The sequence below is a fragment of the Triticum dicoccoides genome, chromosome 5A, assembly GCF_002162155.2.
Source record: "Triticum dicoccoides isolate Atlit2015 ecotype Zavitan chromosome 5A, WEW_v2.0, whole genome shotgun sequence".
Classification (NCBI taxonomy): domain Eukaryota; kingdom Viridiplantae; phylum Streptophyta; class Magnoliopsida; order Poales; family Poaceae; genus Triticum; species Triticum dicoccoides.
Window position 1 is genome coordinate 649,906,441 of NC_041388.1, and position 12,908 is coordinate 649,919,348.

Consider the following 12,908-nt stretch of genomic DNA (forward strand, 5'->3'; position numbering starts at 1 on the left):
TTTTATTCTTTCTTCTAGATTAATTAGACGGAACAAAACTTTTGTCTCGGCACTAGAGACAATGAAGTTGGTAGAAAATCCAGCCTTTGTTATTTTCCAAATACTAATATAATCTAAGATAAAAAGAGCATCTTATATAGTATAATACAAAAGCATGTGAGGTCCCCCCAAATAATCAGACTGCTTGAGAGGGCTGGAGACTTGACTTTATTTTCAACGGTCGTTTGAGGCGTCTAATTGGTTGAAGCCTTGACTTAGAATAAGTATGGATACTTTGCATCTTTCCATCCTACTCCCTCTGTTCGGAATTACTTGTCGTAGAAACGGATGTATCTAGATGTATTTTAGTTCTAGATACATCCATTTTCGAGACAAGTAATTTCGTACGGAGGGAGTATCTACGAATGAGTAGTATATTTAATATTCTCTCTGTTTCATAAGAGCGTTTTTTACACTAGTGTAGTGTCAAAAACGTCTTTATATTATAGGACGGAGGAAGTACTATATTAGCAAGATGCCATAGGGGTGCTAGAGACTTTTTTCATCACGGTGGACACCATGGCAGTTCAGTTCTGTGTGAAATAAAAAAAAATCTGCTTAACTATGATATATTAACATCGAAACATTTTCGCCTTACCTTGCTTTCATGTGTGGTGTCTTTCACTGGTTGGACCATATTATCGCCTGTTGCATCAACTTTAATAGAAGTCATGGTGGTGTGCGTTCGCAGATGCATAGGCGATAAATTACATCAATTTTTTTGAGATTTTTTCTTAGAAACTTCTACCGATCAAACCGTAATACCAACATGAAATGTTTATCAAAACCTGCCACATGGAGTATATGTTGGCGTGTTCTTTCAAAACGTCTATGTACCTCTTCGCATCACAAGATAACACACTGAATAATGTATTTTTAGATAAAAAAATAGGAATGCTTAACAAATCGCAGTCGCCACGTAACCAATCTTGTGAACAAAAAACACAAACAGGTATTTCCTCCGTTGCAAATTACTCGAGCACACCTAGTCGCACCCACTAATCAGCGACGGCCCGTTGGATTACACGTCGCACTCTCACACTAGCCTGGATTAAAAACCGGACGGCTTTTCACAAGTGGGCCGAAGCAAGCAAGCAGTACAACGCGGTTACGCGGACTCCCACAAATAATAAAAAGGACAAAGAGTACAACGCGGACTGACGTCTCGGAATCCCGAGGCCCCACTCCCTCCCTCCCACCCACTCAAATCAATAATCTAATAAACCCAGGGACAAGCCGGTAATAAACCGGCATTTACACCGAAGTCCCCGCTGAAAATATAAATTACTCGGCCCGACGGCGGGGTCTTCGACTGGCGCACGACTTTATCCCCCCCTCCTCCCTTTCCTCTCCCCTTCCTTCCTTCGTCCCCTCCGCCTCCCCCCAACCCCTACCCAACCAATTTGCTGACGCCCACACTGACGAGCGACGCTCCGGCGGAAGAATCATGGCCTGAGCCGAGCCCGGGATCCTCGACGCGGAATGGTTTGCGCGCCTCTTCTTCCTCTTTTGTTTGAGCCTTCTGGATCAGTTCGGTACTCCAGCGCGATTCGATTCGTTCCCCTCGCTTGCGTGCCTAGGGTTGTTTCTGATGCGGATCTCTGGCTGTTGGTTGAGTAGTGGGTTGGATTACTGTGTCGGTAGGCGACTAGGAGTGGCTTCGCTGCTCTGAAATCAAATCTGAGGGCAGGAGGACCCTGGGTTTCACCCAAACCGGCCACCCTTTTCTTAATTTTTTGGTGTGAATGATGCTCGGCCCGGTTTCGTGGTAGGCATGCCTGCTATGCTTGTACTAGATGCTGGTGTATGGTAGAAGAAAGCTTCTGAGTGTTGTCCTGCTTTTCTTGGTTGTTAAGCATGGCTTGCACTAGTCCAAACGAACTGGTTTGCCTTTCCTTGTTAGCAGATCTCTTACTTTCTGTGTTGGTGCAAATCCAGTGGATATGCTCGTGTAGAAAGTTTCCAGGAAGTATCATGTGTTCCTTTCTTGATTGTCAAGTGTGGCTTATACTACTAGGAAATGGTTTACTTCTCCGTTCGTAGATCTGTTACTTCTCGTGTTGGTGCTAATTTAGTCGAGATGCTCATGGGGAAACTTTGTTTCAGGGTGCTGTAAAGGATAGCTTCGCTGTGCTGCTCAAGGAAGGCATCTTCTTGTCTGTGTAGTTATTAGTTGTTTGGGTGCTATAAAAGTGCCTCGGCCTGTGGATCAGGACTGCAAGATACTACAGTAGGGGTAAGGGAGAAGAAAGCATTTGGAGAGTCACAAGATGGAAGAAGGTCAGGAAAGCAGGTACTGGTGCCACAGCTGCGCTGAGGTGATTGTTCCTGTGGAGCCGGAGAAGAAGTGCCCGGACTGTGATGGCGGGTTTGTGGAAGAGATGGGGTCTGAGGGCTTTGAGCCGTCCACAAACGTGAGGTCTGAGCGGAACCTCTCGCTCTGGGCCCCGCTGCTGCTTGGGATGATGGGTGGTTCATCGCGGCGGTCGAGGCCCCAGAGGGATATGATGGATTCTTCTTCTGATGAGGACTCACGCCAAGCAAGGATCAGGAGTGCGCTGAGGGATACTGATGATGAGGATGAAGATGATGATGATGATGATTCTGACCGTGAGCTTGAAGACATGATTAGGAGGCGAAGGAGGAGGGGCTCGTCGCTTGTCAGGCTGCTCCAGACCCTCCGTGATGACTTAAGGGGCTTGGATGGCATTGGCAGGGACAGGGACAGGGACAGGGACAGCGAGAGAGACCGGGAGAGGGAAAGGGAACGAAGGGACAGGGAGAGAAGGGAGAGGGAGAGGGCTAGAAGAGAGAGGGAGAGAGCAAGGGAGAGAGACCGAGGGGGAGAAAGGACAGAGAGCTTAATACTGATCAACTCCAACAATGAGGCCATTATTCTCCAAGGAACATTTGGACCTAGTGACAACCAAGAGAACTCAAGCAACACAAGTACTGGCGTTTCACTTGGAGACTACTTTCTTGGTCCTGGCCTGGATATGCTCTTGCAGCGTTTGGCAGACAGTGACCTGAATCGTTCTGGGACCCCGCCTGCCAAAAAGGAATCTGTGGCAGCATTGCCAACTGTGAACATCCAGGAAGTATTGGGCTGTACAGTCTGTCTTGAGGAGTTTGAAATGGGGACGGAGGCGAAGGAGATGCCTTGCCAACACAAGTTTCACTCCAATTGCATCCTTCCATGGCTGGAGCTCCACAGTTCTTGCCCAATTTGTCGATTTCAGTTGCCTACCGAGGAGTCAAAGAACCCATGTGAATCAGGCAGTGGTGGTGGGACAGTGAGTGCTGATGGAGATCATGCTGAGTCAAGTAATAGTGATATAGAAGGTGCTAACCATGATGGAGGCAGTCTGCTTGATGAAAGTTCAATAAATGATAGAGATGTGACGTCTGCGTTGAACGCGATCTTCGGAGATGGATCCTCATCATCCTCATCTGATGAAAATGGTCCATGTGCTTCTGAGAGCTGAAGGTAATTATGCTACTTCGATTTATACTGATGGGAATGACGGTAAGAACGCTCCTGTTGATTATACTTGACATCTCGCTGAGTGGTTTGAGTTATCTCTATTGTAGCCAGCATCGCCCTGGCTCCCGTGCTTCCAACATGTAGACGGAGTCCAGAAAGAAGACTCTCGTGAGGCCGGCGTCTTTATGCTGTGGTTTCCTGTAAATATTTCAATTCGACCCTGCAAGACAAAGCTGTTTATCTTCGCTTCTTATGAAACCTATGTGGCTTGTAACCGTTTAATGCCCGCCACCGTGTTTACAGTATGCGTGTGTGTGTGAAATAAAAGTACTCTAGTATGTTGTTTATCTGAACGGGATAATTATCCAACTGGCAGTTGGACGAAAGGAAACCTGCTCCTGCTGAATGGTTTATGTCTGGAGCATCTGTTCAGCGAAGGCTAAACACTCTTATCAGTGTGAGAGAAATCTTCTGAAAGAGATCTGGAAGAGGCTCTTTGCAGTGAGAAGTGACTTTGCTTGGGGCCATGGGCCTGTGTTCCAAATGAATTCAGGATTCAAATGCTGATCCAGTGTGGGTTTTGTTGCAGCCTGTGCTTACACAATGATGCAGCTCGTGCTTCAGGATTCAGGAGTTTTTTCCTACTGAATTCAGGATTCAGGATACTGATCCAAACTGAATTCAGGGTTTTGTTGCAGCCTCTGCTTACACAATCCTGTGGTCAAATACTCAGATTGCTGTTATTCCTTTGAAGTTTTTTCCTACTGAATTCAGGATTCAGGATACTGATCCAAACTTGTGTGGTGGCAAGTGGCAACCTGTGGTGTTGCTTCCTCTGGTCTTAAATCCTCACACCATAAGGATACTTGTTGTCAAATTGCTGTTGTTCCTTCAAAATTTGTTCCAACTGAATTCTGGACTCGGATTGATCCAGAAGTTGTGGGGGTGGCAAGTGGTTTGCTAACGATGCAGGTTTTGCCTTATCTGATCTTACATCTCACTTGCTCAGTTTGCTGTTATTTCTTGGTATTCGCAGGGGTCTAAGGAACACGAGAAGGATCTGCTGTCACAGTTTGTTGATTGTGGGATCATAAGCTGCCAGCTTGTCTTGCTTGTTTGTTTGGTACCCCCTTCGTCCCATAATGTAAGATGTTTTAGTGTAGTGTCAAAAAACGTTCTATATTATGGGACGGAGAGACTATATTTGTGTTTTGCAGCTTCAGATTGGAAAAAGGTGTAGCTGTTCCAGCAAGAGTGGAATTGTTCCTTGTATTTGTATGAGAAGGTTCTTGGGTATGATATGTAGTATAAGCAATACTTCCGGCATGGCTTTATCCAAAAAACTGTTTTTAGGGCATTTGGACATAGAAATCTTCCTCCAGCAAATGCCTCATCTCTATTTGGTGATGCAATTTTTTTGCGGCAGCCCAAAATTTTGCAGCAAAGTGATGCAAATATACATCATGCGCGGCTGCCACAAACCAAAAACGCAACCGTGTGCACACCAACCAACACGAAAGCCCCCTCCCCTTGCAGTGCATTGACGTCGCTGCCAAATCCGGCCACTATAGCCACACCGTCCCGCCGCCGCCGTCGAATCGGCCGCCATCGACCGTCACCGCACCGCATTCGGCCGCTGTCACCGCCATGCAGATCAATTCCTACTACAACCCTTGCTGCACCAACCTGTCACCGGATCCACCACCCTCCTGTGTCCATCCGCACCACCGAATCGACCACTGAGAATGTTGTCGAGGAGCAAGGCAGGCTTTCGCGTCATTCAACTCCGGCTGTCTGGTCGCTATGCCGCCGAGTTATTGTGTGACGGGGAGCGACATTGGTTAGGGACCTTCGGCACGTCGGAGCTTGCAGCGAGCGCGTTCGAGATTGCGTGTTGGAGGTTCAGCCGACCGAAGTGCGAGTTGAACTTTTTCGAAATTGCATCCTGGGAGGTGACAAAATTCATCGGCCCGAAGTACAGATTGTGTCCGACAAGGAGAAGAGGGAAGACTGTGCCATCCTAGAGCAGCACAACAACTGCGAGAGCTATAAGGTGCCTATGGCGAGGTTCGCCGCGGAAAATCCGCACCTCGTGCAGATGGAGTAAGGGCTCTTTGCCAGTAGGGACGCGCAAGGCAATAAGGCGATCAAAATGGAGGATGAGGCTGGCCCCTCGGTGATCAAGCTTGAGTCGAGCGACAACAAAGCCTAGGAGCACATGGATTGTGAGGATGAGGCGATCCTAGAGCTTTGGAACCGTGTCGACAGCAGGAATGATGATGATGAGTAGTGTGTGGGTAGTGAGTCTTTATGCTTAAGTTTGAACTCGTGTCTTCATGTTTAAGCTTGAACGCAACGTTGGTTGTTAGTCACATAAGTAGGGGCGTAGGGCAGTACATACGTGTCAGATTGAAGTCCGGTGAGCTGTCTAGATTTTACTTGGCGCAGATTATTTATCCATCTGGCAGCAATGACTTCCATGGATGGATGGATGTTCGGAAGTACTTCGCGGACGATGTTTCGCTGAACGACACATGCACGACAGCTAATCCCACCGCATGCTGCTGTCTAGACTAGCAAATGGATGGTGCGATGGGCATGTCGTGCATGTTTTGGTCGGACTAGTGTCGTCCGTGTAGCAGTGCTCATGGATGTTTTGTGCGCTGAAATATCCACCCTCTCGACTGAAACGGTGCAGTATCATCAAGTCAAGCCAGGCAGAACCGTAACTTGTGGTGCAAAGACAGGTCACTTTCTGATGGGAAACCACGATAGGAGGTGCACCACTTGTGGTGCAATATCCGTCCAGTCGCGCTCCCTGGTGCTGGTCCTGGCAAAAGACCTCTCGAGTCAAGCCATGACCTCACCCATAGACAAATGTTCATGTTGCAAAAGACGCCTCGCCCACAAGCAGTAACTCAAGCAGCAAAAGGATGAAAATGGCCATTGAGAGTGACAAAAATGAGATATCGGCGGCCTCCCTAGAGGAGGACCGCCGGACGCAATGAATATATTATCTTGGAACTGCCGGGGGGCGGGGAACCGCCGGACAGTTCGCGAGGTGTTGGCCCTCTCTAAAGCCAATAACCCCAAGCTTGTTTTCCTTTGTGAAACAAGGCAAGATTCAGTTAAGGTACAGAAACTCAAGTGGAGACTTGGGTTGAAAGGATTTCATGGCGTCAGTAGTGATGGAAGAAGTGGAGGTTTAGCATTATTTTGGGACGAGTCTCTAACAGTGACAGTCATGGACTCGTGCAATCGTTACATAGATGTCCAGATTGTAGATGGTGGCACTGGGGTCTCTTGGCGAGGGACTTTCGTCTACGATGAGCCGAGAGTCGAGAACAGATACTTAATGTGGGATCACTTGTCTAGTTTACGAGCTGTTTCGCAGGATCCTTGGTTCGTTTGTGGAGACTACAACGAGGCGCTATGGCAACATGAACATTTGTCTAGGGTTATGCGATCAGAGTCACAAATGTCTGCTTTCAGAGATTGTTTACTTGTATGCGAACGGGAGGATTTGGATTTTTCTGGCATTCCGTTCACATACAATAACGGACATATAGGTGAGCGTAATGTGTAGGTGCGACTCGACCGTGCTTGTGCAGACGAGGTATGGATGGAGTTATTTCCGGCGGCAAAGGTCCTGCATTTAGCCACGTCATGCTCTGATCATGTACCGCTTTTAGTGCAATTACAGGACGTACCAGATCGTCGTCAGAGATTTTTCAACACTCAAAGTATGAAATCATGTGGGAACGTCATCCAGCTTTCTCGGAGGTGATCGCTAAAGCATGGGCAAAGAACAAGCCAGCCGAGGGGCTTGGTTCGATTGCGGAATCGTTGGCTAGGATGATGAAAGAATTAAAAGGATGGAGTAAAGAAAATTTTGGTAATGTGCTAAAGGAGATAGAGACTCTCCGTTCACAACTTTCTGAACTTCAGCTCGGCGGGGCTGAACATTCGCAGATACGACGTAAAATGTACCAGCTAGATGAATTGTTATACAGAGAGGAAATGATGTGGTTGCAACGCTCACGCATTGAGTGGTTAAAAGAGGGTGAAAGGAATACTAGCTATCTCCATAGAAGGGCGGTCTGGCGAGCTAGAAGGAATTATATACAGCGACTGTTAAAGGCTGATGGATCCTGGTGCACAGCCCCGACTGAAATAGAACGAATGGCAAAGTCGTACTTTCAGGAAGTATATACTAAAGACCCAACCCTTGTTCCCGGGGAGGTTTTAGACTGTATCACCGCTAAAGTTACAGAGGAAATGAATGAATCACTCTGTCAGCCATATACTGAAAAGGAAATTTCGGACGCTCTCTTTCAGATCGGGCCGTTGAAGGCCCCGGGCACGGATGGTTTCCCAACACGTTTTTATCAACGAAATTGGGCTGTGTTCAAGGAACAAATTATTGCAGCAGTGCAGGAGTTCTTCATTACGGAAGACATGCCGGATGGGATTAATGACACGTCCATTGTGTTGATTCCAAAGGTTCCCCATCCAAAGGAATCGAAGGACTTCCGACCCATTAGTTTCTGTAATGTCGTGTATAAGATAGTGTCCAAGTGTATGGTAAACAGGCTTCGGCCTCTGCTCTCAGAACTTATCTCGGAGAATCAAAGTGCCTTCATCCCGGGAAGGCTGATCACAGATAACTCCATTATAGCCTTCGAATGTATCCATCATATTCAGACTTTATCAGAAAATTCGGAGGCTTATTGTGCTTACAAGCTTGACCTGTCGAAGGCATACGACCGTGTTGATTGGGAGTTTTTGGAGAAGGCACTTCTTAAGTGGGGGTTCTCCCAGCACTGGATTTCTCGTGTCATGGCATGCGTCTCTTCAGTCAAGTACTCTGTGAAGATCAATGGCAAGTTGACGGAGATATTCACCCCTTCGAGGGGCCTGTGCCAAGGTGACCCCTTATCCCCCTTTCTATTCCTTTTTGTAGCAGATGCCTTGTCAACCCTCTTAAACAAGTCAATGCTAGAGGATGGTTTGAAAGGGGTAAGAATCTGTAGAGGTGCTCCCGAGATATCTCACATTTTATTTGCAGATGACTCTCTGTCATTTTTCCAAGCGTCTCGGCAGCAGGCAGGATTGGCGAAGGGTTTGTTGAACACTTACGCGGTGGCCACGGGCCAATTAATTAACCCATCAAAGTGCTCCATCCTTTTCGCCGATCATTGCCCGCCGGAAGTCATTACAGAAGTAAAGAGTGTTCTCGAAATTACTCAGGAATGTTTTGAGCCTAAGTATCTTGGTCTCCCAGGGCCAGAGGGGAGAATGCATCAAGGTAAATTTGAAACTATCCAAGACAGGCTCCGGAAGAGATTGGTAGATTGGGGGGGAGCAGTATATGTCCTCAGGCAATAAAGAGATACTTATTAAGTCAGTGGTCCAAGCGATTCCGACTTATGTAATGAGTGTCTCTAAGCTCCCCATGTATGTATGTGATGAACTCACACGTATGATTCGTCAGTACTGGTGGGGAGTGGAAAAAGGAAAAAGGAAAATGGCGTGGCTTAGTTGGGAGAAGATGAGACTTCCGAAAGCCATGGGCGGCATGGGCTTCAGAGATATGAGAGCTTTCAACCAGGCTCTTCTTGCTAAACAAGCTTGGAGGCTTATTGAAACACCTGATAGTTTGTGTGCTAGACTGCTGAAAGCCAAGTACTTTGCTGCGGGCCATCTTCTTGATACAGTATTCACAGGTAATGGCTCGGCGATGTGGAAGGGAATTTTGCATGGGCTTGAGCTGTTAAAGAAGGGTATAATTTGGCGCGTCGGGAACGGAACGCTTATCAGGACCTGGAGAGATCCTTGGATCCCACGGCCGTACTCTTACAGACCTATCACCCCGAAGCGCAATTGCCGTTTTAATAGAGTTTCTGATTTCTTGGATATGAATGGTGCTTGGAGGATGGACAGACTAAGAGATCATTTCTGGGCAATGGATATAGATCATATATTAAAGATACGGACTTCTCCGAGGTTGCAGACTGATTTTGTCGCGTGGGCGCCGGAGAAAAGTGGGTTGTTCACGGTGAGGAGCACTTACAAAGTGGCAACATGTGATCATGATGTCGCCCTTGCAGGAGGGTCTTCCAGCTCCCAACCGTGTGGCCGACGCACGCTATGGAACTGCATATGGAATTCTTCGGTTCCCCAACGAATGAAAATATCAGTGTGGAAAGTAGCTACGGGGGCCCTCCCAACACAAAAATGTAAAAGGTTCAGACATCTCTCAACTAGGTCCACGTGCCCCTTATGTGGTATCGAGGAGGAAGGTTCCTATCATGCCCTGGTAGCGTGTCCTCATGCCAGAAATATTTGGATCAACATGAGGACAAGATGGCCACTACCGGGAGATGAAATGCTTATTGACAATGGAAAGGAATGGCTGCTACATCTTCTGTCTAGGTGTTCAGAGAATACACGGGATATGATCATTATGCTTTGTTGGCGTATATGGCAGCTGCAGTCAGACCAAACCCATGGGAAAGAAGTTCCTCTAGCTCATGTAACGGTAGACTTCCTGGATAGCTACTACCAGTCGGTCAGGTTAGCTGGGAGGTTTTCAACGAATGAAATCATCAAAGGGAAGATGCCATCTTCGGCTATCCCTCTTATGGCTGAGAAAACAGTGCCGTCAGTTGAGCCATGGCCGAATCCAGTACCAGGGCAAGTTGCACTCTCTGTGGATGGTTCCTTTAGTGCTTCGGACGGCTCGGCGGCTGCTGGGATGGTACTGCGAGACAGCACCGGTCACATCATCTTCTCGGCTTACCGTGTGATATTCAACTGCAACGACTCTCTGGAAGCCGAGATTCATGCGATCGTGCAGGGTATGGCATTGGCAATCCAACACTCGGTCTTTACCGGTGGTTGTTCAGTCAGATTCAACAGAGGCGCTTGCTTGCTTGTTGAATCGGGGACTCGAGCGCTCAGCTTATGGGCATTTGGTTAGTGAGATCAAAGAGTTAATGCCTGGTAGGGAGTTTTATCCGCAGAAAATTTCTCGTAGTCAAAATAGAGTTGCAGATCGTTTGGCCAATTATAGCCGCACCGAGAGCACAACTGTTGTGTGGTTGACCTCGGCTCCACCATGTATCGAGGAAATATGGCCTCTTGATTGTAACACTGTTACTCATTAATAAAACTCCCTTATCCTCGCAAAAAAAAGAGTCAAGCCATGACCTAGGGGACAGAGTCGTTTTCCCTTTCTGTTACGGTGGGGCAGGTTTCCGTTAGGGATGCGGATGAACCGTGTGTGTAAATAAAACCACTCCTACAGTATAAACCTGCTCCCCCGACGCGGCACCCCAACGCGCATGCGTAGTGCTAGTGCAGTGGGTGAGAGTGATCCAAGCACGCTCGGTTGGGCCAGCTGTGTAGAGGTATCTCTGGTGTGAACGGGTCTTGATGTGGTCAGAGCACACCAGAGATACTGATGCTAAGGGCATCTCCAACGCAACGCGGAACACCAAACTGTCGCTAATTGTTCCGACTCTTTAGTCCTTCAACACATGTCATCAAATTAGGCCGGGCCAGTTCAAACTTTCGAAATTCGATAAACGGCTCCAAACCAGGTACTAAGTTTTAAGGGAGTCCGGACGTCCACCATATGCCGGACTTCGACAAGCTGGACTTACCCTGAAAACCCTCTTCGCATGTCCGACTCTAGAACTGTTCGCACATTCACACCCGGATGTGAGCGGTCGTCCTCGTCGGGCTACCCCCATTCATACCGCGCGAAGCAGCAAGACAACCTGGCGCTCCTAGAGGAGCACCGGTTGGCGAAGGCTCAGCTGGAGGCGGAGCGTGGGCCCAACATTGACGCCGCGCCCATCGCTGAGGTGGACCCAAGCAACGTCAACATGAATAGGACAGTGCTCGCGTTCGTAGAGAGCGCCACCACGGTCTGCCGTGAGCGCTGGCAGCTCCGCGTCAATGAAGCAAGACGTACCCGACTTTTCGAGGAGCCAGAGGCCGAGGACAACGAGGCGTCAAAGCAGCATGACGATGATGGCAATGAGGCACACATCGGCAACTCTGACTCGTTCATGCCGCCCCCAACGACGACGAGGCTGGACTGTCTGACGCGAGGATCCTCGACCTCACCTTCGACGGCAACGAGGAGTATATTAGTTTTCTTTTGTTGTTTTAGTTTGTTTTAGGGTCTTTTGCCTTGCAAAATGTAACACGAAAATCAATAAAAAATCTGGTGTCCGTGGACTTTTGAAGTGCGCTGTTGGATGGTTTGCTCAGCGGGCATCTTCTGATGTGTCCACGGATATTTGGTGATCCTCGAAGATACCCAAACTTAACTTGAGGCCAGACCCTTCCTTGTGTTCCCGTTACCATTGATCGTGGAGGACCATCGATCTTTAAGGGAGTTAAAATAATTCCGTTCATCAAAGTTCACTTGCTCCGGCCTAAGCCATCCCTTGATTTCGTTCCATACGGCCCTTGAGAATCTACACTTGAACAAGATGTGCGCTGCCATCTTCGGCTCCCTCTTGCATAATTGACAGAACCCACAATTCGGCCAACCTCTTCGTTATAGCCAGTTCCCCATCCATACCCGATCTACGATGACGAGCCATGTGAAGAATTTATGCTTAGGAGGAACCAAAAATTTCCACACCGTCGGGGTCAATGTGGATGGAAGCTTTTTTGCAGGAGAGTGGCAGTGGAGTGTGGGGAGCCATGGTTTGAGATCATGATGGGAGAATTATATTATCGGCCTGGTACTATATTCTGTGATGCAAAGGAGCAAACTTTGCAGAAGCTACTGCTTGTCTAGAAGGACTACGAAAAGCGATGTTGGGTACGGACCTACCTTTAGTTATTGAGACGAACAACAGCGTGATGACAAAGGCACTTGACCCTTCATGGAAGGACAGACCGGAAATCAAAGTGGTTGCGAGGGAATTTCAAACCATCAAGCAAGGAAGCAGAGAGGTTAAAGTTCGAAAAGTAGATAGAAGAGTCAATAGTTTAGCCCAGTTTGAGCATAGAGAGTTGCTTGACGGTGTTATTTAAGAAACAGTGCCAACCCGCGTGTTGAGCGTGTCCTTGCAAGATTGTAAGAACAATGTTTCCTATTTTAATTAATAAAACTCTCTATTTCAAAAAAAAAAAATCCACACCAGCGGCTTCAGAAGAGAGTCATTTGTGTGATGGAGTTGAGCCAACAAGTAGGTCGAACACATGATGGATGATTCTCGCATAAGTATGGTGATGATATAAACGCTTCAAGTTTTAGTCCGGTGACTTGTGCGTGGATTTGGCTGGCGCAGATTGTTTATCCATTTGGTCGCAATGCGAGAGTTGCTGTGGTGAATTTGGTCGCCATGCAGTTTTCGTG

General features: G+C 47.8%; 1 protein-coding gene across 1 annotated transcript; it reads left to right on the forward strand.

The window, feature by feature from the left end:
* The first annotated feature begins 1,363 nt into the window (after positions 1-1,363).
* LOC119303752 (E3 ubiquitin-protein ligase SIRP1-like) lies at positions 1,364-3,940 on the forward strand. The gene is made up of 3 exons (XM_037580892.1): positions 1,364-1,524; positions 2,146-3,526; positions 3,631-3,940. Exon 2 carries the CDS (start codon positions 2,310-2,312, stop codon positions 3,522-3,524), a length of 1,215 nt encoding a protein of 404 aa, XP_037436789.1. The 5' UTR covers positions 1,364-1,524; positions 2,146-2,309; the 3' UTR covers positions 3,525-3,526; positions 3,631-3,940.
* Positions 3,941-12,908: the final 8,968 nt, after the last annotated feature.